Here is a 27,936-nt window from a genome sequence, read left to right as displayed (position 1 = left end):
GACATGCACATGCACCACATGATTATAATTATACCATCATCACTAGAAATGTTTGATTCAAAAAGTTATCAATATAACACAAATTTGGCAAAGAAGACTCAAGGTGTTAAAAGAAAGCTCATATTTGATAAGATGGGTGCAGGCACTTGAATGGAGTCACTACATATTAAGATAAGATAAGATAAGATAACACTTTATTTTAGCCGTTTAGAAAATTTTACATTTCTAATTTGGTATTTAAACAAAATAAAGTTAATAATGATCTATGAAATATAAATATTAAAGTATACAGTAGTTCTAGTGTGTGTCTATTGACTACATGTATCATCCAGGTATATGTAGAGAGCGGTTATAATATCCTTATGTTTTGATTGTAGTATATATCTAAATTGCTCTCCTCTATCTAAGTTTATAAAGTTTGAGTTGAGGGTAGTGATAGTACTAAACATTTTTTCTCTTTGTTTTGTATATAATTTACAATGAATTAGATGATGTCTTTCATCTTCTATTTCTTTACAATGTGTACATAGTCTGTCTTCTACTGGTGTTTTTGGTTTTGTATATCTACCCTTCTCAATGGCAAGTTGATGGCAACTTAATCTAAATTTGGCTATTGTTTTGATGTGTTGTTTATTGTTCATTACTTTAATGTATTCTTCTTGTTCCAGGGAATTTTTGAAGTTGTTGTATGTACGTAACTTAGAGTTTTCCCTTTTGTTATTTTCATTCCATTGATTGATATAATATTGTCTAATTGAGTTGTATAGTTCTTGTTTTGTTAAATTGTTGATATTCTTGCTGTTATATAATTGTATATTGTGTTCAAAGGTAGTTAGCCATGAACCTGTGTAATCATTGTTCTCCATGTCATTCATTGCATAATAGGCTAAGTTGTTATTGTCTAATGTCTTGAGGTATTTGTAATAGTTTATTGCTGAGTAGTATATTCTACTAATCAGTGGTTCTCTCCCAAGTTCCATTCTGCATCCTATTTTGCTCACTCTGTTGCTGACATTTAATATTTGGCGACAAAAACGTAGATGGAATTTTTCTGTCTCTGTTTTGTCCCAAGTTGTTTGATTTTGGAGAACACCCCATATTTCGCCAGCATATGTCAGGATAGGTAGCTGTGTTGTATTCATGAGTTTTTCCTTTATCTTAGTACTGTTTATCTTTGTCGAATATATCTGTGACTGGATTCTTGCAGCTTTGCTGGCTTTGTCTGACAATCTGGTTGCTGTGGAGCTCATAGAGCCATTTGTCTTGAATGTTACACCGAGATATGTGTATTGTTCTGTAGTTTTTATTTCTTCCAAGCCACATTTGAATTGTCTTGTATCTTGTTTGCATCCTGATTTTCTAAATACCATTATTTGTGTTTTGTTTGTGTTTACTTGCAATCGCCAGTCTGTTGTGTATCGATGAAGGTAGTCCAGTGCATTCTGTATTTGCAATATCATCTGCATACAACAGGCTGTTGATTGTTTTGTTATTAAGCTTTGGTGCATTTGTTTCAATGTTTGCGAGTCCGGTAGTGAAATCGTTTACAAAGATATTAAACAATGTCGGGCTTAGTGGACAGCCTTGTTTAACTCCATTATCAATTTGGAACTTTTCTGTTATCACGTCAGTTAATTTCACGATGAAGTTCATATTGGTGTACATGTTTTTCATTATGTTGTATACATTTCCGTTGATGTTGTTACATAGTAATTTATAGAGTAGTGCTTTCCTCCAAATTGTATCAAAACACTTTTTGAGGTCTACAAAGCAACAGTAGATTTTCTTATTTCTTGAATGGTATTTCTTTATAATAGTGTGCAGTGTAAGAATATGGTCGATAGTTCTATGTTTGCGTCGGAAACCTGCTTGGTTTGGGTGGATGATGTTATTTCTTTCCAGATAGTTTGATATTCTATTGTTAATGATCATACTAAATAATTTAGCTATCACATTACCAACTGAAATACCTCTGTAGTTGTTTGTGTCTGTCCTGTCTCCTTTCTTGTGTACTGGGGTTATAACGCTGGTATTCCATATTTTTGGATAGATTCCTGTATCTAGTACATTGTTGTATACTTGTGTCAGTGCTTGTTTAACTTTGATGTTGCTGTATTTTACTAGTTCTCCTGGAATGCCGTCTGGTCCACTTGCTTTATTATTTTTTATTGATCTTGTCACTTGTACCACTTCTGATAGTGTTATTGGTTTATTTAATTCATGATTGTTTTCCATTTCATTTTCTAATTGTATTAGTTGTGTTTCTATTTCTTGTATTCTATCCGGTGTGGTAGTGTTATTTTTGCCAATTTGTTGGAAGTGTTTAGTCCATATAGTGTGCGGGATTTCTTTCAATTTGTTGTTTTCTTTGGTATTTGTGATAGAATTTATCTTCTGCCAGAAATCTTGTACATGTTCGTTTTCATCTGCAAGCTCTATTTGTGATAGTATTTTTTGTTGTTTGTCTTTCTGCATTCGTTTTACATATTTCCTGAAGTCTTTTTTCTTGGTGTAGTACATTATTCTAAGTGTACCATCTGTTGGGTTTCTTTGTAGCATATTTGCAATCGTTTTCAGTTCTTGTTTCTTCAGGTTGCACTGTCTATCTGTGTAATTCATTTTCCTTCGTTGTGTCTTCTTCTTTGATTTCCTCTTTATGGAACATATGTTTGCTATTTGATGTATCATCTCTTGGAATTTCGTTGCCATTTCATTACTTGTGTTATTTGTATTATTTTTTGTAAATGTGGTCACAATATCCTCGCTTTCCTTTGTCTTCATGTATAGTTTGTATATTTCTTTATTCATTGCATTCCATTGGTAGCTTTGATGTGCAGGTTTTAGGTTTACCTTGGTATCAGTAGTTTGTCGTCGGTATTTTGGTATTTTGACGATAGTTTTGATAGGACAATGGTCACTTGATGGATGAAGTTTCTCAACTTTGAAATGGATGATATACTTTAGTAGTTCTTCATTTACTAATGTGTAGTCCACTGTACTTGCACCATGATAACCATAGCATGTGAGTTGACCTGACCATTATTATGCATCCAAAGTTATGCATATTGTGAAATTTAACAATATATACGGCTGCTGTTTGGCCATAGTTGATTCAGTGACAAAACAAAGTGACTTGCATACGTCTCACATAGTACGTTACCTTTTGTGTCAGTTAGATTGAAATTGGTTGGTGCATGTCAGAGATATGAGGATGAACGTTGCACATGCACACACATACAGAAAGATGGACGGAACCCAACATATAAGTCCCCTCCAGGTGGTGCCTGTTTGGGACTAAAAATAGTGCCAGTGGCGTTGTAGCACAACTGTATTTGGCTGTTGCTATGGGCATGGTCTTATTGCTAGGCATACTTGCTTACATTTTGTGAATGTTTGTTTGCTTGCCTATTAATCCATGATTATTATCAAGTTGACTTTTGGTTATATAGATGTTAGGTTGAAAGCAGTGGACAGATGATTTATTTTGATTTTGCTTGTTTTATCCGATTTTGAAAATCTATCTGGCATGCCACGTATAATGTTGACACACATTGATGATGGGCTAGCTTTTCACAACACCTGGTCAGCATAGATTCCGTACTTGCATATTATGCATATAATGATCAGTTGGGTGTGACTGTAAAATGTGACTCACTTGAGGTGAGGTGACGTGATGATAGTCCATAACAGGCACCCTTGTAATGATAATGTGTTGGTGAAGTGCCAAAGGAGGGCACCCTTATGGTGACAATGCACTTACGGAGTGCCAACGGTGGGCATCCATAAGGTGGCAATGCATTTAGAGAGTACCAATGGTGGGCAGCCATGTGGTGATAATGTGTTGGGGGAGTGCCAATGGTGGGCACCCTTGTGGTGATGATGCATTGCAGAGTGCAAATAATGGGCACCCATACTGTGGTGGTTGATTGATAAATACATTTTGGGAGTGCCTGCATTTTGGATCATCAGTCAGCTCAACTCAGCTCTCCTGTAAGCTCTCCTGTAAGTGCTGAATTTCTATGTTTTGTGATTCCACCACATCTTCATTTTTATTGACATTGAGTTATGAATAATTGGAGAATCTACTTTGCCCCTCGGACGGATCTAAGGACAATTTCAAAGACTAGTGTATTTTTGCTGATTTTCTCTTATTCTCAGTTTGCAATCCCACATGACTTATTGGTTTGAAATATTTAAAAGAAAAAAATTAAAATATATAATTGCAACGAGCAAAGGGCACAAAGGGTGATGTAAATGAACTGGCAGAATATGATGTAATGATGATGAAAAAAATTTCTCTATTGGATAAAATAAGACATACCTATACTCGCATAGAGAGTGATATGTCCATTTAAACTCCTAATGCAAAAATACCTGTATGTATAATTATGCATCTGTATGCAGAAAGTGGATCTTGGAACTTATTTCATAAGTTGAACAATTAGTGTTCAACAGACTTTAATCTACAAGGGAGATACTTGGAATATGAAACATCACAAACCAAGAGCTCAACCAGCTAGTATTGGTGTGTTACAGCTTCATGGTTAGTATAAGGCAGAAAGTGGGTGTAGACATACAAGTGATACTTACAAATTATGTTGTAATCATCGCCAGTGATTTCTTGATGTCACCAATCTGCAAGCCATTTGTAAATATACCGCCAATTGCGTTGTAGCACAACTATTGAACTATACAGTTTTTAAAAATGTTTATCCATATGCTAGTCCATGCTAACAATAGGTGTTCATTTGCTGAATCCAGTTGCCTATCCAATCTTTGCGATATATGCAATCATTTGGCTGTTGCTATGGGCGTGGTCATGTTGTTAGATATATTTGCATACATTTTTGAATGTTTTTGTTCACCTGTGTATGAATTCCTGATATTATCTTTGCAATGTACGTGATCATTTGGCTGTTGCCATGGGCGTGGTCTTGTTGCTAGGCAAATTTACATACATTTTTTGAATATTTATTCAATTGACTATTAATTCCCGTTGTTATTTTCGCAATATCTGATCATTTAGCTGTTGCTATGGGCGTAATCTTGTTGCTAGGCACATTTGCATACATTTGTTAATGTTTACTCAATTGTCTTCCAATTCCTGTTTGTTATCTTTGCGATATGTGTGATAGTTTGGTTGTTGCTATGGGCGTGGTCATGTTGCTAGGCAAATTTACATACCTCTTTTGAATGTCTATTCAATTGTCTATTAATCCCCGTTGTTATCTTTGCAATATATGTGACTATTTGACTGTTGCTATGGGCATGGTCTTGTCGCTAGGCACATTTGCATACATTTTTTGAATGTTTATTCATTTGTCTTTCAATTCCTGTTGTTACCTTCACAATATACGTGATCATTTGACTGTTGCTATGGGCATGGTCTTGTTGCTTGGCAAATTTACATACACTTTCTGAATGTGTATTCAATTAATTAATCATTCATTAATCCCTGTTGTTTTCTTTGTGAAATACACAACCGTTTGGCTGTTACTATGGGCGTGGTCATGGTTGCTAGGGATATTTGCATACATTTTTTAAATGTTTACTCACTTGCCTACCAGAAGATGTTGTTATTTAACCAAAATGTTTCACCCAAATTTCAGCCCAATCTGCCCAGTAGTTTTTTAGTTTAAGTTTTTTGACCAAAAATCACATTTTTTTACCCAAATGGCAAACCGGTAGTAAGATCATTTTGATTTGAACAATTTCCCAACTAGACACCCAAGGTAATGGACCCACCAAATATCATGGCAATCGGTTCAGCGGTTTTTAACTTTAAGTTGTTTACACACACACACACACACACACACACACACACACACACACACACACACACACACACACACACACACACACACACACACACACATACACACACAGAAAGACGTTGGGCGATCCCTATAGCACTACTGAACCTCAGGTCAGTTCAGTTGTGCTAAAAAGCTTATGAGCGATGAGATTGCCGACAATTAATATTATCAGGGACTATCAACATGATTTCAGGAGAGCTCATTCACATTCAGTAATTGGCACTCTTTTATTATTGAAGCACGTGATCAAATCTGTTGACAAGGATCACCCATCACTAATTGATATTTATGCACCTTGATTTTGCAAAATTGTTTGACAGGGGACCTTACTGAAGACTAATCAAAATGCTTGCATACTCCTGGAATTAGTGATAAGGTTTTGAGTTGGATTTAGTTTATTTACTTTGGTTGTAGGACAGGGAACAGTGAGTTGTTTTGAGTTGGAACACAATGGACTGAGCAATGCATGCATCAGCAGAGTTTCACCTGGATCTGTTATTTGGTACCAGACACTACTTTTTTGACCATGTTGGAAATACAATGATGACATCAGCAGAGTGTTAAAATTTGCAGTTGATGCCGCTGTTGGTGGAGTGTTGGTGGAGTATTGGGATGAAGTACGAAGTATACTTAAGTTTGTATGGCAATAACCCTCTGTGTCTTCTTTAAGTGTTAGTTATTGGAATAAGGTATGGGGTACAATAATGAATGGATTAGGGAAAGCTTATTTAAAGGTTTGGGAGGAAAAATCATAAAGTGGAAAAGGATATGGAATATATGAAGGGGATGGGAACCATTAATATCTTGGTTCCAATCCTTAGTACAATAAGTGATTACTTAAAGGCTTTAAATAATACATAACTTCTGGCCAATCTGCTGGCTCTTTTGGAGTGTCAGTTTTTTTACCAAAAATCACATTTTTTGACTCAAAATGCACACCTCTGACTCGATCATTTTCATTTGAACAATTTTCCATCTACTTGCCTAAGTAATGTCCCCTCCTAATACCAAGGCAATTGGTCTGGTGGTTTTTGACTTTAAGTCGTTTACACACACAATTTCACCATGCCTATAGCACATTGAATCTCAGTCAGTTGTGCTAAAATGTATTTGGGGGTACAAATTATTGTGACTTGGTTTCATTATGCACTGATGATAACTCTGGGTATTTGTAAATCAACTTGTGATGCACAGGAAGTCTAGTTTTGTCTCAGGTCCATGTCCCAGTCATTGGGCAATTTTACAGATGGGTCCTTATCTCAGAAACAAAATGTCAGAATTTCTCCAAACCTGACAGGATCGCGCATGGATAACTGGAAAACTTATTATAGGCAATCATTACAAAATTCCACCATTTGAGTCATGTGTTAGGAATGGTAACTAGAGACAGGGGTATTAGCTATTGGTCAATGGATGACATTTGACACTACATGTAGTTTGATGTAAATGAACTTTGATTTAATACAGGACACAAACATGGTAATAATATAGTTGCATTCAATATACCTACCATTTCAGCTGCTTGGATTTGTCCTACTTTATCTTTAAGGTGTTGTAGTTCATCCAATGTCATTTTCGATTTTAGCTGCAAAGATCACAGACGTATGGTGTCAATATGGATGTATTATACCATGCAAAGATCACAGACGTATGGTGTCAATATGGATGTATTATACCATGCAAAGATCACAGACGTATGGTGTCAATATGGATGTATTATACCATGCAAAGATCACAGACGTACATGTATGGTGTCAATATGGATGTATTATACCATGCAAAGATCACAGACGTACATGTATGGTGTCAATATGGATGTATTATAATTTATACCATGCAAAGATCACAGACGTATGGTGTCAATATGGATGTATTATACCATGCAAAGATCACAGACGTATGGTGTCAATATGGATGTATTATACCATGCAAAGATCACACACGTATGGTGTCAATATGGATGTATTATACCATGCAAAGATCACACACGTATGGTGTCAATATGGATGTATTATACCATGCAAAGATCACAGACGTATGGTGTCAATATGGATGTATTATAATTTATACCATGCAAAGATCACAGACGTATGGTGTCAATATGGATGTATTATACCATGCAAAGATCACAGACGTATGGTGTCAATATGGATGTATTATACCATGCAAAGATCACAGACGTATGGTGTCAATATGGATGTATTATACCATGCAAAGATCACACACGTATGGTGTCAATATGGATGTATTATACCATGCAAAGATCACAGACGTATGGTGTCAATATGGATGTATTATACCATGCAAAGATCACACACGTATGGTGTCAATATGGATGTATTATACCATGCAAAGATCACAGACGTATGGTGTCAATATGGATGTATTATACCATGCAAAGATCACAGACGTATGGTGTCAATATGGATGTATTATACCATGCAAAGATCACACACGTATGGTGTCAATATGGATGTATTATACCATGCAAAGATCACACACGTATGGTGTCAATATGGATGTATTATACCATGCAAAGATCACAGACGTATGGTGTCAATATGGATGTATTATACCATGCAAAGATCACAGACGTATGGTGTCAATATGGATGTATTATACCATGCAAAGATCACAGACGTATGGTGTCAATATGGATGTATTATACCATGCAAAGATCACACACGTATGGTGTCAATATGGATGTATTATACCATGCAAAGATCACAGACGTATGGTGTCAATATGGATGTATTATACCATGCAAAGATCACAGACGTATGGTGTCAATATGGATGTATTATACCATGCAAAGATCACAGACGTATGGTGTCAATATGGATGTATTATACCATGCAAAGATCACAGACGTACATGTATGGTGTCAATATGGATGTATTATACCATGCAAAGATCACAGACGTATGGTGTCAATATGGATGTATTATACCATGCAAAGATCACAGACGTATGGTGTCAATATGGATGTATTATACCATGCAAAGATCACAGACATATGGTGTCAATATGGATGTATTATACCATGCAAAGATCACACACGTATGGTGTCAATATGGATGTATTATACCATGCAAAGATCACAGACGTATGGTGTCAATATGGATGTATCATACCATGCAAAAGCCAAATTAGTGTCTTTGTAAACAGAGAAATACCGCCAATGGCATTGTAGCACAACTGTACAGTGTTTAACATGTTGCTATCTTTGTGATATACGCAATCTTTTGGCTGTTGCTATGGGTGTGGTCATGTTGCTAGATATATTTACATACATTTTTGAATGTTTTTGTTCACTTGTGTATGAATTCCTAATATTATCTTTGTGATCATTTGGCTGTTGCTATGGGCGGGTCTTGTTCCTTGGCACATTTGCATACATTTATTGAATGTTTATTCATGTCTTTCAATTCCTGTTATCTTTGCAATATACATGATTATTTGACTGTTGCTATGGGCGTAGTCTTGTTGCTAGGCAAATTTACAGACATTTTTTGAATGTTTATTCAATTGTCTATTAATCCTTGTTATCTTCGCAATATATGTGATCATTTGGCTGTTGCTATGGGCGTGGTCATGTTGCTAGATATATTTGCATACATTTTTGAATGTTTTTGTTCACTTGTGTATGAATTCCTGATATTATCTACGTGATCATTTGGCTGTTGCTATGGGCGGGGTCTTGTTGCTTGGCACATTTGCATACATTTATTGAATGTTTATTCATGTCTTTCAATTCCTGTTATCTTTGCAATATACATGATTATTTGACTGTTGCTATGGGCGTAGTCTTGTTGCTAGGCAAATTTACAGACATTTTTTGAATGTTTATTCAATTGTCTATTAATCCTTGTTATCTTCGCAATATATGTGATCATTTGGCTGTTGCTATGGGCATGGTCTTGTTGCTAGCACATTTGCATACATTTATTGAATGTTTATTCATTTGTCTTTCAATTCCTGTTATTTTTGCAATATACGTGATTATTTCGTTGTTGCTATGGGCTTGTTGATAAGCAAATTTACATACATTTTTTGAATGTTTGTTCAATTGTCTATTAAGCCCTGTTGTTATCTTTGTGAAATACACGGCCATTTGGCTGTTGCTATGGGCATGGTATTGTTGCTTGGGATATTTGCATACATCTTTTGAATGTTTACTTACTTGCCTACCAGGTGATGTTATTTGAGATAAATATACTGCCATTCGATTGTTGCTAAGGGCATGGTCATGGTTGCTAGGGCCAAATGTGTGAAAATACTTTGAAGAAAATCTACAGAATAACACTTCTAGAAACATCTCACCAAGTTTCAGTCTCTTTGACCAAGTACATTGTGACCAAAATATTTGACCAAAATTCACCTTTTTACCCCTAATTTGCATATTACTGATGAGATCATTATATGCTTAATATGTCTTCATCTATACACCCACAGATGCATCCCTCTTAAATTTCAGCCCAATCTGCTAGGTAGTTTTGGAATTATACATTTTTCACCAAAAAGACACATTTGTAGACCTAATTTGCACATCACTAATGGGATCATCATGTTATGAATAATTCTTAATCTAAACACCACTAAACATTCCTATCAAATTTCAACCCAATCTACTCAATTATTTTGAAATTATAGATTTTTGACCAAAAAACCACATTTGTAGCCCTAATTTGCATATCATTGATTGCATCATCATGTCATGAACAATTCTTAATATACATATCCTGAAGAACGTTCCAACCAAATTTCAGTCCAATCTGCTTAGTAGTTTTGGAATTAAACATTTTTTTACCAAAAAAGACACATTTTCACACCTAATTTCCATGATCATTGTTCATGTCATGAACAATTCTTAATCTAAACACTGAGAAAGTTCCAACCAACTTTAAGACCGATCTGCCAAGTGTTTTGACCAAAAATAACTTTTTTTTTACCCAAATCACAGACCGGTTGTAAGATCATTTTGATTTGCAATTTCCCAACTAGACACCCAAGCTAATATACCCACCAACATCATGGCAATCGGTCTGGTGGTTTTTGACTTTAAGTTGTTAACACACATACACACATATCCACACAGACAGACAGACAGACAGACATACACATTGTCATGCCTATAGCAGTACTGAACCTTATCAGTTCAGTTGTGCTAAAAATATAATTGTTTTATCATCAATGACTGTGATTGACTAATTCTTTGTCATTGACAGTCATGAAAATGCTTTTGACAAATGAATATTTGCATCTAATGAGGAACGTTCTGAGTGAGACTACTAATGGAATATATGGATAACAGTAAAATACCAGTCAAAGTTGTTTTGTTTTTGAAGTTTGAAGTCATCCATTTCATCCTTAAGAGAATTAAAGTATTGGTCTGACATTTACTAGATTACTATTAGGTGAAATTAAAGTATTGGTCTGACATTTACTAGATTACTATTAGGTGAAATTAAAGTATTGGTCTGACATTTACTTGATTACTATTAGGTGAAATTAAAGTATTGGTATGACATTTACTTGATTACTATTAGGTGAAATTAAAGTATTGGTCTGACATTTACTAGATTACTATTAGGTGAAAGTAAAGTATTGGTCTGACATTTACTAGATTACTATTAGGTGAAATTAAAGTATTGGTCTGACATTTACTTGATTACTATTAGGTGAAATTAAAGTATTGGTCTGACATTTACTAGATTACTATTAGGTGAAAGTAAAGTATTGGTCTGACATTTACTAGATTACTATTAGGTGAAATTAAAGTATTGGTCTGACATTTACTTGATTACTATTAGGTGAAAGTAAAGTATTGGTCTGACATTTACTAGATTACTATTAGGTGAAAGTAAAGTATTGGTCTGACATTTACTAGATTACTATTAGGTGAAAGTAAAGTATTGGTCTGACATTTACTAGATTACTATTAGGTGAAATTAAAGTATTGGTCTGACATTTACTTGATTACTATTAGGTGAAATTAAAGTATTGGTCTGACATTTACTAGATTACTATTAGGTGAAATTAAAGTATTGGTCTGACATTTACTTGATTACTATTAGGTGAAATTAAAGTATTGGTCTGACATTTACTTGATTACTATTAGGTGAAATTAAAGTATTGGTCTGACATTTACTTGATTACTATTAGGTGAAAGTAAAGTATTGGTCTGACATTTACTTGATTACTATTAGGTGAAAGTAAAGTATTGGTCTGACATTTACTTGATTACTATTAGGTGAAAGTAAAGTATTGGTCTGACATTTACTTGATTACTATTAGGTGAAATTAAAGTATTGGTCTGACATTTACTAGATTACTATTAGGTGAAAGTAAAGTATTGGTCTGACATTTACTAGATTACTATTAGGTGAAATTAAAGTATTGGTCTGACATTTACTAGATTACTATTAGGTGAAATTAAAGTATTGGTCTGACATTTACTAGATTACTATTAGGTGAAATTAAAGTATTGGTATGACATTTACTAGATTACTATTAGGTGAAAGTAAAGTATTGGTCTGACATTTACTAGATTACTATTAGGTGAAATTAAAGTATTGGTCTGACATTTACTTGATTACTATTAGGTGAAATTAAAGTATTGGTCTGACATTTACTAGATTACTATTAGGTGAAAGTAAAGTATTGGTCTGACATTTACATGATTACTATTAGGTGAAATTAAAGTATTGGTATGACATTTACTAGATTACTATTAGGTGAAATTAAAGTATTGGTATGACATTTACTAGATTACTATTAGGTGAAATTAAAGTATTGGTCTGACATTTACTTGATTACTATTAGGTGAAATTAAAGTATTGGTATGACATTTACTAGATTACTATTAGGTGAAAGTAAAGGTATTGGTCTGACATTTAGTAGATTACTATTAGGTGAAATTAAAGTATTGGTCTGACATTTACTAGATTACTATTAGGTGAAATTAAAGTATTGGTCTGACATTTACTTGATTACTATTAGGTGAAAGTAAAGTATTGGTCTGACATTTACTTGATTACTATTAGGTGAAATTAAAGTATTGGTCTGACATTTACTTGATTACTATTAGGTGAAATTAAAGTATTGGTCTGACATTTACTAGATTACTATTAGGTGAAATTAAAGTATTGGTCTGACATTTACTAGATTACTATTAGGTGAAATTAAAGTATTGGTCTGACATTTACTTGATTACTATTAGGTGAAATTAAAGTATTGGTCTGACATTTACTAGATTACTATTAGGTGAAATTAAAGTATTGGTCTGACATTTACTTGATTACTATTAGGTGAAATTAAAGTATTGGTCTGACATTTACTAGATTACTATTAGGTGAAATTAAAGTATTGGTCTGACATTTACTAGATTACTATTAGGTGAAATTAAAGTATTGGTCTGACATTTACTAGATTACTATTAGGTGAAAGTAAAGTATTGGTCTGACATTTACTTGATTACTATTAGGTGAAATTAAAGTATTGGTCTGACATTTACTTGATTACTATTAGGTGAAATTAAAGTATTGGTCTGACATTTACTAGATTACTATTAGGTGAAATTAAAGTATTGGTCTGACATTTACTTGATTACTATTAGGTGAAATTAAAGTATTGGTCTGACATTTACTAGATTACTATTAGGTGAAATTAAAGTATTGGTCTGACATTTACTTGATTACTATTAGGTGAAATTAAAGTATTGGTCTGACATTTACTAGATTACTATTAGGTGAAATTAAAGTATTGGTCTGACATTTACTAGATTACTATTAGGTGAAATTAAAGTATTGGTCTGACATTTACTTGATTACTATTAGGTGAAATTAAAGTACTGGTCTGACATTTACTAGATTACTATTAGGTGAAATTAAAGTATTGGTCTGACATTTACTTGATTACTATTAGGTGAAATTAAAGTATTGGTATGACATTTACTAGATTACTATTAGGTGAAATTAAAGTACTGGTCTGACATTTACTTGATTACTATTAGGTGAAATTAAAGTATTGGTCTGACATTTACTAGATTACTATTAGGTGAAATTAAAGTATTGGTCTGACATTTACTTGATTACTATTAGGTGAAATTAAAGTATTGGTCTGACATTTAGTAGATTACTATTAGGTGAAATTAAAGTATTGGTCTGACATTTACTTGATTACTATTAGGTGAAATTAAAGTATTGGTCTGACATTTACTTGATTACTATTAGGTGAAATTAAAGTACTGGTCTGACATTTACTTGATTACTATTAGGTGAAATTAAAGTATTGGTCTGACATTTACTAGATTACTATTAGGTGAAATTAAAGTATTGGTCTGACATTTACTAGATTACTATTAGGTGAAATTAAAGTATTGGTCTGACATTTACTTGATTACTATTAGGTGAAATTAAAGTACTGGTCTGACATTTACTTGATTACTATTAGGTGAAATTAAAGTATTGGTCTGACATTTACTTGATTACTATTAGGTGAAATTAAAGTATTGGTATGACATTTACTAGATTACTATTAGGTGAAATTAAAGTACTGGTCTGACATTTACTTGATTACTATTAGGTGAAATTAAAGTACTGGTCTGACATTTACTTGATTACTATTAGGTGAAATTAAAGTATTGGTCTGACATTTACTTGATTACTATTAGGTGAAATTAAAGTATTGGTCTGACATTTACTAGATTACTATTAGGTGAAATTAAAGTATTGGTCTGACATTTACTTGATTACTATTAGGTGAAATTAAAGTATTGGTCTGACATTTACTTGATTACTATTAGGTGAAATTAAAGTATTGGTCTGACATTTACTTGATTACTATTAGGTGAAATTAAAGTATTGGTCTGACATTTACTTGATTACTATTAGGTGAAATTAAAGTATTGGTCTGACATTTACTTGATTACTATTAGGTGAAATTAAAGTATTGGTCTGACATTTACTTGATTACTATTAGGTGAAATTAAAGTATTGGTCTGACATTTACTTGATTACTATTAGGTGAAATTAAAGTACTGGTCTGACATTTACTTGATTACTATTAGGTGAAATTAAAGTATTGGTCTGACATTTACTAGATTACTATTAGGTGAAATTAAAGTATTGGTCTGACATTTACTTGATTACTATTAGGTGAAATTAAAGTATTGGTCTGACATTTACTTGATTACTATTAGGTGAAATTAAAGTATTGGTCTGACATTTACTTGATTACTATTAGGTGAAATTAAAGTATTGGTCTGACATTTACTTGATAGGTGAAATTAAAGTATTGGTCTGACATTTAAGTACTGGTCTGACATTTACTAGATTACTATTACGTGAAAGTAAAGGTATTGGTAGAGGAAGAAATTAAGTTGCGAACATGAAATGTTTATTTTACCTCAATAAGTCTTGGCTCCTTCTCGTCTTCCTCTGTTGAAGCCATGGCTTTGTGTTCATCAAACAGATGGTCTAACTTTTCTTGTAACTTGGATTTTTCCTTCTCAAGGGCAGTGACTTTCTGTATTGCCATAGAAACCAAACAAATAAATCAATACAACTATTCAAACAGCGAGATAATTATTCCTTCCATGGAAAAAGCTTTCAGAGTGGTACCAATGTTTGAAACTTGTATGTTGACAGAAAATGCCTAAATGCCATGTGTACCAGAATGCTAGTTAATTTATAGTTCCACTTTTTTAAGGTTACTGAAAAAATAAAAATAAAACAGAAGTTGTTCTAGATTACAAACCAACTTGACAGGTCATGGCTAGACAAGTGTTCTTTTCTCCTGACCCTTTTCTCTCAACACACTGTTCATTTGATTTGATTTGATTTGATTGAGTTATTACTTTTAGCCATTTAATACATTTGGTGCTGGAAAACTTATCATTACTACAAGATGTGCAGTTTAAAAAATTCAAAACAAAAAATTGATAAAAAACTTTTAACAAAAAACACACAGCTTATGTTATGTTACACAGTGCACTATGTTATTAAATACAGTTTGTTATGTTACACAGTGCACTATGTTATTAAATACAGTTTGTTATGTTACACAGTGCACTATGTTATTAAATACAGTTTGTTATGTTACACAGTGCACTATGTTATTAAATACAGTTTGTTATGTTACACAGTGCACTATGTTATTAAATACAGTTTGTTATGTTACACAGTGCACTATGTTATTAAATACAGTTTGTTATGTTACACAGTGCACTATGTTATTAAATACAGTTTGTTATGTTACACAGTGCACTATGTTATTAAATACAGTTTGTTATGATTTTAATGAATTACACTTCATTTATGATATTAATAAGACTTTGATAATATAAGTCTCTTTTACATGCATTAAACAGTATTTAGTGACACTTAGTAAACAACTATTAAACAAACATCAATACAACTATAGACATAAACACCAAACAATTTTATATGGCAAAGTCAGGATTAATGGCATAGAATGGATGTATGGGTAAAGTCAGTATATATAGCTATATCAACAATCACACATACACTGTATGGATTTGAACTATATCAACAATCACACACTGAATGGATTTGAACTATATCAACAATCACACACTGAATGGATTTGAACTATATCAACACACACACACACACACACACACACACACACACACACACACTGTGTGGATTTGAACTATATCAACAATCACACACTGTATGGATTTGAACTATATCAACAATCACACACTGAATGGATTTGAACTATATCAACAATCGCACACACACACTGAATGGATTTGAACTATATCAACAATCGCACACACACTATATGGATTTGAACTATATCAACAATCACACATACACTGTATGGATTTGAACTATATCAACAATCACACATACACTGAATGGATTTGAACTATATCAACAATCACACATACACTGTATGGATTTGAACTATATCAACAATCACACACTGAATGGATTTGAACTATATCAACAATCACACACTGAATGGATTTGAACTATATCAACAATCACACACACATACACACACACACTGTGTGGATTTGAACTATATCAACAATCACACACACACTGGATTTGAACTATATCAACAATCGCACACACACTGTATGGATTTGAACTATATCAACAATCACACACTGAATGGATTTGAACTATATCAACAATCGTACACACACTATATGGATTTGAACTATCAACAATCGCACACACACTGTATGGATTTGAACTATATCAACAATCACACACACACACACTGAATGGATTTGAACTATATCAACAATCACACACACACTATATGGATTTGAACTATATCAACAATCACACACTGTATGGATTTGAACTACTAGTATATCAACAATCACACACTGAATGGATTTGAACTACTAGTATATCAACAATCACACACTGTATGGATTTGAACTACTAGTATATCAACAATCACATACTGAATGGATTTGAACTACTAGTATATCAACAATCACACACTGAATGGATTTGAACTATATCAACAATCACACACACACTGTATGGATTTGAACTATATCAACAATCGCACACACACTGAATGGATTTGAACTATATCAACAATCACATACTGAATGGATTTGAACTATATCAACAATCACACACTGAATGGATTTGAACTATATCAACAATCACACACTGTATGGATTTGAACTACTAGTATATCAACAATCACACACTGAATGGATTTGAACTACTAGTATATCAACAATCACACACTGTATGGATTTGAACTACTAGTATATCAACAATCACATACTGAATGGATTTGAACTACTAGTATATCAACAATCACACACTGAATGGATTTGAACTATATCAACAATCACACACACACTGAATGGATTTGAACTATATCAACAATCACACACACACTGTATGGATTTGAACTATATCAACAATCACATACTGAATGGATTTGAACTATATCAACAATCACACACACACTATATGGATTTGAACTATATCAACAATCACACACTGAATGGATTTGAACTATATCAACAATCACACACTGAATGGATTTGAACTATATCAACAATCACACATACACTGTATGGATTTGAACTATATCAACAATCACACATACACTGTATGGATTTGAACTATATCAACAATCACACACTGAATGGATTTGAACTATATCAACAATCGCACACACACTGTATGGATTTGAACTATATCAACATTCACACACACACTGTATGGATTTGAACTATATCAACAATCACATACTGAATGGATTTGAACTATATCAACAATCACACATACACTATATGGATTTGAACTATATCAACAATCACACATACACTGTATGGATTTGAACTATATCAACATTCACACACTGAATGGATTTGAACTATATCAACAATCACACACACACTGTATGGATTTGAACTATATCAACAATCACACATACACTGTATGGATTTGAACTATATCAACAATCACACATACACTGTATGGATTTGAACTATATCAACAATCACACACACACTATGGATTTGAACTATATCAACAATCACATACTGAATGGATTTGAACTATATCAACATTCACACACTGAATGGATTTGAACTATATCAACAATCACACACACACTGTATGGATTTGAACTATATCAACAATCACACATACACTGTATGGATTTGAACTATATCAACATTCACACACACACTGTATGGATTTGAACTATATCAACAATCACATACTGAATGGATTTGAACTATATCAACAATCGCACACACACTGTATGGATTTGAACTATATCAACAATCACATACTGAATGGATTTGAACTATATCAACAATCACACATACACTGGATGGATTTGAACTATATCAACAATCACACATACACTATATGGATTTGAACTATATCAACAATCACATACTGAATGGATTTGAACTATATCAACAATCACACACTGAATGGATTTGAACTATATCAACAATCACACACACACACACACACACACACACACACTGTATGGATTTGAACTATATCAACAATCACACACACACTGTATGGATTTAAACTATATCAACAATCACACACACACTGTATGGATTTGAACTATATCAACAATCACACACACACTGTATGGATTTAAACTATATAAACAATCCCATACTGAATGGATTTGAACTATATCAACAATCACATACTGAATGGATTTGAACTATATCAACAATCACACATACACTGAATGGATTTGAACTATATTAATAATGACACACTGTATGGATTTGAACTATAATAACAATGACACACACAGTATGAACTTGAACTATATATACATGTATAACAAGTCATTGAGAATGACATACTCCCCGCTATGATTGGGTTTTAAGGAACTGGCAGTTTATGTTGTCATTTTCGAGATATCACTACTCTGATCATGCAACAACACTTGTGAAACTAAATCAAACAGACTTAGATATGTTGTGTCTGCTCATTGGACATGGAACATGCCTACTCGATCATGTTGTGTCTCCTCATTGGACATGGGACATGCCTACTCTTCAAGATGATGTGATGGAATAAACCATTCAACAATAAAGGATGGGTCGTGTATGGGGGGGGGGGAACCTGTTCAAGCATGTCTGAGTTATGGCTTTGGACATGGAAAATTCACAAACACAATGGCTGCCAGACAGCCATATTGGATCATATCACGATGAAAATGGATAGGCACATGTATGTTATAGAACACTGTCCTAATACCAACTTTGAATGAGATCTGTTCAAGCATGCATGTCTGAGTTATGGCTTTGGACATGACAACTGCGCCAACAAAATCGCCATATCGGATTGTATAACAACGAAAATGGATAATTATGCACAGTCATGTAAGTCATAGAACACTGTGCTAATACCAACTTTGAATGAGATCTGTTCAAGCATGTCTGAGTTATGGCTTTGGACATGGAAAATTCGCAAACAAAATGGCTGCAAGGCAGCCATATTGGATCGTATCACGACGAAAATGGATATGCACATGTATGTCATAGAACACTGTCCTAATACCAACTTTGTTTTAGCACAGTGTGACACAGGCTAAGAGGTACAGTTGATCGAACATTGCTGTAATTATGCAATTTGTACATTGAATCTGTAAGCTACATCAACACTATAGGATATATGCACTTTGTCATGGTTAATGTATATACCAAATTATATTGAATTTCAAGTATTCATTTCAAAGATATAGACCAATTACTAAAAAGAATGAATTATACATAATTATGCAAATGACTAGTAAATTACATTCAGTGAATGTTCACCAAAATCTAGTCAGTTCTTTCCATTACCATATGGAGGATGTGTAGCAAGTTTAATTAGAATTGATGAAATAGTTTTTGAGATATCATGTCCACAGACACACACAGACATGTACACACACACACACACACACACACACAGACACACAGACACACACACACACACACAGAAGCATAACATAACACTCTCTTACAACAGGTAAAAATATGTATGCTATTCTGAAGAAAACATTAATCTGAATTAAACAATACTGTTGCAATTTTGGGTAATTCTAGGATTTGCAAGAATGACACCAATCATCAAGCACAAACTCTAGAATTTTCCTAGCAATGATGACACCTACCTGTTCTTGTACTGAGCGATCAGAAAACTCAGACTAAACATGACAAGTGATTCAACACTTTAAAATGTTGTACAGACGTGCAAGTTGTTGTTCTACAATTTGAATTTGTCCAAAATCAATATGCACTACTTCAAAAGACCAATTAGGTCAGCTGATCACTTTTTGTTGTATTATTGAAATAATATTGATTTTTTTCACTCTATGACCTCTGCAAGTCTTCTCAAACCATAACTACTGGTAATTCTTAGTAAGTGTCCACACTTTAAACCCAAGTGTACCATTTATCAAACCATAACTAACTATCACTAAGTGTCCACACTTTAAACCCAGAGTTAGTTACAGTTTGATGTAATGTAGACTTGTAAGAGTTAGTTACAGTTTGATGTAATGTACACTATGTACACATCACAACTGTGTACACACTATGTACAATGTACACATCACAACTGGGTACACACTATGTACACATCACAACTGGGTACACACTATGTACACATCACAACTGGGTACACACTATGTACAATGTACACATCACAACTGGGTACACACTATGTACAATGTACACATCACAACTGGGTACACACTATGTACAATGTACACATCACAACTGGGTACACACTACACATTCCAAATTATTTAGCATGACTGTGTACACAGCTATGTTAACATAAATCAAACCACCAACAATATTTATGGGATGGATAAACAATGTTTTTATGAACACTACTACACAGTTGTTGACATTTTGTCAAACACTACTACACAGTTGTTGATATTTTGTCAAACACTACTACACAGTTGTTGATATTTCGTCAAACACTACTACACAGTTGTTGATATTTTGGCAAACACTACTACACAGTTGTTGATATTTTGTCAAACACTACTACACAGTTGTTGATATTTTGTCAAACACTACTACACAGTTGTTGATATTTTGTCAAACACTACTACACAGTTGTTGATATTTCGTCAAACACTACTACACAGTTGTTGATATTTCGTCAAACACTACTACACAGTTGTTGACATTTCATCAAACACTACTACACAGTTGTTGACATTTCGTCAAACACTACTACACAGTTCTTGATATTTTGTCAAACACTACTACACAGTTGTTGATATTTTGTCAAACACTACTACACAGTTCTTGATATTTTGTCAAAACCACTTTAACACTATATAATAAACACTTATTTCATTGTACATACTAATATATGTATATTGTCATGTCACCAATTGAACCTATTAATTATTATCCAAATTAGTAAGTTTTAAAACGATACTTATCATTACACATAATAAACTAAATCAAAATAAAGACAAATGCAACTTATATATCACCTGTGCTGTTTCTGGCTGCATGCATAGGAGACAAAATGGAATTGACCACATTAGAAATGAGAAATGGGGAGAAAATTATTTTCATAAATTGAGACAGATTAATATGATGTGTATTAATGTTAATGATTATCAATAATGATTACACAACTTTCTTCAACAAACAGCTGTAGAATCTACACAGCATAAAGATGAACAACAACAAAGTGACATTTATCAACAACACAAAATCTTTCATACTCTTTTGTGGTATCAATATTGTAGCTTCTATAACACCAAACATAAATGATGTCTTCTACTACTTAACTGTAGTACTGAATTTTATCAAAATAAAAGTATTCAACAGGAATATCAATTCTTGTATAGATTCATGTATGAATGAAATGTTGAAGAAAGGTCTTTCATTGTTGATTGGTATTAATTTGGCAGTTGTACATAGCTATTGTAGCTGTTGCTTTGTGTCATATGAATAGCAATGACCACCACCACCATCACCAGACCACTACAACTACCATATCCACACCACCCCACCCTACCACCACCACCACCACCACCACCACCACCACCACTATATTTGTACCACCTAGCACCCTTGATACAAACTCACATGGCATTCACCTTCCGTAATGTCTGACCCTGTAAATTGGAGTCAAAATATCTCAGAAAACCAATTTGAAAACAAAATGAAACATATAAACTTAAAACTACCTTATCTGTTGTTTGATTATCAAAATATAACATCACATACTTTTTTTATAGTCAGAACTTGTTTTCATTTCATTCTGATGGGACAAATGCTTTCTTTATCTTACAATGTATTGAATGAATGCCTTACTTTTATTGCAAGGGAAACATGAGGTATGTAATTCACCCAAAACTGACCAAGTACGGGCAGAGTTACGAGCTCGTAAGTCTCAAGTACGAGTGACGTCTGAACTCGCAATTTCCATATACGGGTGACGTCATACTCTTGTAGTTGGCCTAATTTTCGATGAGTACGCAGAGGACTCACGCTTGTCGTATTCCGCGAGTATGGGGCGAATATTTGGTTGTTGTAAATTAAATTTAATAATAATGATATTCTCTTATCATTGATGTGAAAACAATTCTCGGCAAGCTAACATTTAGGCATATGTTATTTTATATTCACTCGTAACTTGGAAGTATAATCGGCTCTGAACTTGGTGTGATTAATGTGAGCGGTGCGGAGGAATATCTGTCTAGTTGGTTTGGTAACGCAATTTTCCCCGGGTGCTCGATTTATGCCACTTACCAATACGGCTGATGTTCGCAAACGCCGTTACGTTGTGTTGGCAGGATTGGTTAGGAAATTTATTTTCATAATGAAACATTCAGTCACACATATCATGACGAAAATATATTCCTTATTATTTGTCAGATCATTTGTCACTTACATAAAAAACTTGGAAGGCGGGATCGTTACTATAGCCACACACCCTTCAACAGAATGATATGTCCCAGGAAAAAAGATGGCGCAGATAAAATGTACATTGTACTGAGTCTAGGCATGGAAGTACTTCCATGGTCTAGGTGAACGAAGGGATTGTTAGCCTAAAAATGATAAAACAAGACTTGTGTGGCCACAAGTTAGGTTAGATAGGGTTCTTAACATTCTAGTTCAATCACAAATCGACTTTTGATAATGATTTGACGTTTAGATTTTCCCCGGGCAGTAACTCACTGAATCCCGTATCAATGAATCATGCAATGGCTATGGACGTCACCAGCTACAAAATTTCAGGCTGAAAAACCTGCACCTACACAAATTTTGTTCCGTTTACCCTCTAGTTTGCTCCCGGGCGCTTTCTTTCTTCCCGGGCAGTAATTAGGAGGACCACTACATGATGTCACTCGTATTTCAGACTTACGAGCTCGTTACGTCACCCGTATATATACGTTCAGACGTCACTCGTACTTGAGACTTGCGAGCTCGTAACTCTGCCCGTACTTGGTCAGTTTTGGGCCAATTACTTACATGGAAACATACATTGCATCCTGATGGAAGGTATTCCTTTATTATTACGTTAGTAACAAACACCTTAGGGCTTTCATTGCATTATGATGTATTAAATGCCTTGCTTTAGTTGCATTCTGATGGGAAGAATAACATATTGCCTTACTTTGTATTCTGACAGAATGAATGCCTTGAGATGGGAAGAGTAAGTTATTGCCTTACTTTGTATTTTAACAGAATGAATGCCTTGAGATGGGAAGAATAACTTACTGCCTTACTTTGTATTTTAACAGAATGAATGCCTTGAGATGGGAAGAATAAGTTATTGCCTTACTTTGTATTCTAACAGAATGAATGCCTTGAGATGGGAAGAATAACTTACTGCCTTACTTTGTATTTTAATAGAATGAATGCCTTGAGATGGGAAGAATAACGTACTGCCTTACTTTGTATTTTAACAGAATGAATGCCTTGAGATGGGAAGAGTAAGTTATTGCCTTACTTTGTATTTAAACAGAATGAATGCCTTGAGATGGGAAGAATAACTTACTGCCTTATTTTGTATTTTAATAGAATGAATGCCTTGAGATGGGGCACACCAATGGATGCTATATGCAAAAGCAGCATAATTATCAACATAAATTTGGCACATACAGAATTAATTTTAATACTTACCTGTTTCTCTTGTTTGACCTCTGCCATTTTTTGAAAGAGAAGTTCATTTTCATAATTTCTGCCTTCTCTTGCTGATGCCATTTGTTTCTTTAAGTTTCCTATATCTTCTATCAACTTGGACTCATTCTTGAGGTAGACATCTTCTTGGGCACGGAATTTAGCCTCTGTTCTCTTCATTTTACCAATGCTATCTTCCAGTTCATCAACTCTCTAGTAATAACAAGACACATGGTATTGATTCTAATAACAGAATGAGTAGCATATGTAACTTGGGGGATGTTGAAGATGAGTACCAATTTCTTTATTTAAATCTGTCAATTTTTATCATACAGTTAGTGTACAAAATAGTGCCAATGGCATTGTAGCACAACTGTACAGTTTTTAAAAATGTTTACCCACATGCTGATCCATGCTAGGTACAGGTGTTCATTTGCCGAATGATTATCCAGTTGCCTATCCAACCCTGTTATCTTTGCAATACAGCAATCATTTGGCTGTTGCTATGGGCATGGTCATGTTGCTAGATATATTAACATACAGCAATCATTTGGCTGTTGCTATGGGCATGGTCATGTTGCTAGATATATTAACATACATTTTTTGAATGTTCGTTCACTTGTCTATGAATCCCTGATGTTATCTTTGCAATATATGTGATCATTTGGCTGTTGACATGGGCGTGGTCTTGTTGCTTGTTTGGTAGAAGACGATCTGATTAAAATCCGATGAGGTGAAAGCAGCTAGATGCCTTTATTTACCTCTATTTCCATTGTTTTGTGTCATTTGTTTTGTTCCGAGTGATCGCCGCCTTCCCACATCTGAACCTGTGTAATAGACAATTGTGTTTGAATCTCGCGCTTTCGATTGGCCAATCAGGATGAGTGTTACGTTGGCAGTTGCACACACTGGAGAAATTGAAGCATGCTGATTGGTTGTGAAAACCTTACCAAATTGTTGACATTCAATGGGATTGTCTATTACACAGGTTCAGATGTGGGAAGGCTGTGATCACTCGGAACAAAACAAACGTCACAAAACGATGGAAATAGAGGTAAATAAAGGCATCTCGCCACTTACACCACATCGGATTTTAATCAGATTGACATCACATATACTACTTTTTATTGTTCATTATTGAAAATTCACAATGTTTCACTGTTAACCACATTTAAACTGAATGCCTCCCGTAAGGAAATCACTTATTATGCAAATAACTCATTAAACTAAAAAAACTATGGTAACAGGCTTTTTTGGACAATCGCGCTTTCTTAGGTTAATGTATGTAATTATACGGAATTTGAAGAGTGCATGATACTGCTTAATTACTGAATATCATTCATTATTCAAAATACTCATTAAAAGTAGATGTTGTAGCAACAAACTTCATAGGACAGGTGCGTATTATTATGGTTGATATATGTACCATATTATACAAAATTTGAAGCTTGCATTTTTAAGATACAACCTAGTTACCTAAAATCATTAATTATGCAAATATTTCACGAAAACTGTAAGCTATATCAGCAAATTTTATAGGACATATCTTATTATTGTTATGGTTAACGTATGTACTAAATTATATTGAAATTCAAGTATGCAGTCTTATATATCTTAATTATCGAAAATCATTAAAATTATTAACACTGTAAGGTACATCAACAACTTTATAGGGCATATAAAGTTTGTTATGTTTAATGTATGAAGTAAATTATATTGAAATTGAAGCATGCAGTCTTAAGGTAGCAGTAAAGGCTATTTTTCTCCCATTTCTTTGTTGTATAAAAAAAATCATAAAAAATGTCAGAATAAAGATATTGCAACCAAACTCGCAGCAAACATCCTTCTTTATATGATTGTTTTAGGAGTATTATTATTTTGCGTTTCTTTATGATTAATGAAATATGACACCAGTAAATATGAAAAATAAATATTTTTTAATATTTTCATTTCGATCTTGGAAACTACATGATCTTTTAATCATTTCTTTGCATTTAAATATTCCTTATAGAATTTTCTAACTTCTCTCGGTGGTTTTTGTCGATATCTATCATCGTTTTTTTTTAAATGAATTTTTAAAACTGTAAATTTCGGTAAAAAATGAGTGCTACTTTGGCGACACCTTGTTGTCGAAGTATACCTGCTACGTCGAAAAACCACCGAGAGAATTTTTATATAATCACGTTTTATCGACCATAAAAGGTTTCATTCCATTGCCATGAGTAACAACGTAGATCGAAAGCTTTGAAAAAGATATACAAAGGGTGAAAAACAACGTTTTTCGTGTATTTTTAGCATTTTTACAGTACCTCTTTTGCTCTAATTCGCTGGTGTGTTTGGCATTCTGACATGTTAAGACCCTCTAGTAAATGTAAAGATTATCAATATGGCGTGTCCTTGATTGTATGGTGTAGAAAAGCACTCAAGCAAGACACGTGTCAAACGTCTACCAGAATGTGATACTATGTAACTAGGCTAAGGAGTCGTAAACAATAGACACTACACTGCGCATGCGTAGAGTCCTTTCACTAGCGAGTTCTTTAGTAACGTATACCACATGCTACGCTTACACCATACTTACACTAAATGCTCAAAGAAATCGTTATTTTACCGAGATTCGCCATTCAATATCAAAATGGTTTGCTCAGTAAGTAAGATAGAGAAGGTAAGAACAAGCATGAAGGCTCTGTCTGAGTTTTAGCATCTGAGAAAAATAAGGAAAACTCATCGAGGACTGATACCTCCGTCACAGAGCTACATGCAACACCATGTACCAACAACAAGCTCTGGAACTTGAAGTGAAAGAGAAACTCTAAACACCCAGTATGTGTGACATCAAACTCAGTTCAATACACATAGTAAAAGCATGATTTTGATTCGACAGTTTTGTACGAATAAACATGTCTTCTGTCAAATTAGTTAGTTTTTGGTAATCGCGTACTTGTACAGTGCAAGGTCACCGGAAGTACCGTACTTTGAGTGACTCCCGCACATGTAGTTTTGACTTGCAATTGTGAATTTAGTTTAGACATTCATTTCACTCAGAATAACACGATAAAAACGTCTTGAATTGTTCACGATAGTTTAAATAATATTGATATCGACAGACGTCATTGACAAACAAATTTGTCGCTAGACAAAAACTAGACTTGATTGGTATATCGCTACCACGTAGTAGTAGAGTACGCTCGACTTCGGAGCAAGTCGCTGTACCCGAAGGCCGGCCCGATCGGGGATGAGTACACGTGGAAGCACATGTCGTGTGTTGGCGAGTCTATGCCAATTGTTTTTGGTAAATACAGATGGATTTCGTAAATAGAACAAGTTTGATATTCATCATCAAAGAGCTTTAGCCATTCATACATTCAAGGGGTGTGGATAGAAAATCATTGAAAGATTTTGAACACAAGAAATCGCGTACTTGTACAGTGCAAGGTCACCGAAAGTACCGTACTTTGAGTGACTCCC

General features: G+C 33.9%; 1 protein-coding gene across 8 annotated transcripts in view; it reads right to left on the bottom strand.

Moving 5' to 3' along the window:
- The window catches only part of LOC144446976 (uncharacterized), a 334,721-nt gene that overhangs the window by 116,736 nt on the left and 190,049 nt on the right, over window positions 1-27,936 (bottom strand). For 7 of the 8 annotated variants that reach the window (XM_078136846.1, XM_078136848.1, XM_078136850.1 and 4 more), the window contains 4 exons: window positions 24,472-24,681; window positions 21,825-21,839; window positions 15,225-15,344; window positions 7,327-7,401 (listed from right to left, as the gene is read on the bottom strand). In XM_078136846.1, coding sequence (XP_077992972.1) covers window positions 7,327-7,401; window positions 15,225-15,344; window positions 21,825-21,839; window positions 24,472-24,681 — 420 coding nt within the window. The remainder of the gene's footprint in view (window positions 1-7,326; window positions 7,402-15,224; window positions 15,345-21,824; window positions 21,840-24,471; window positions 24,682-27,936) is intronic. The other variant, XM_078136847.1, reaches the window with a different exon arrangement.

This window comes from Glandiceps talaboti, chromosome 15 (genome assembly GCF_964340395.1).
Source record: "Glandiceps talaboti chromosome 15, keGlaTala1.1, whole genome shotgun sequence".
Taxonomy (NCBI): domain Eukaryota; kingdom Metazoa; phylum Hemichordata; class Enteropneusta; family Spengelidae; genus Glandiceps; species Glandiceps talaboti.
This window is presented reverse-complemented; position numbering and strand designations above follow the sequence as displayed.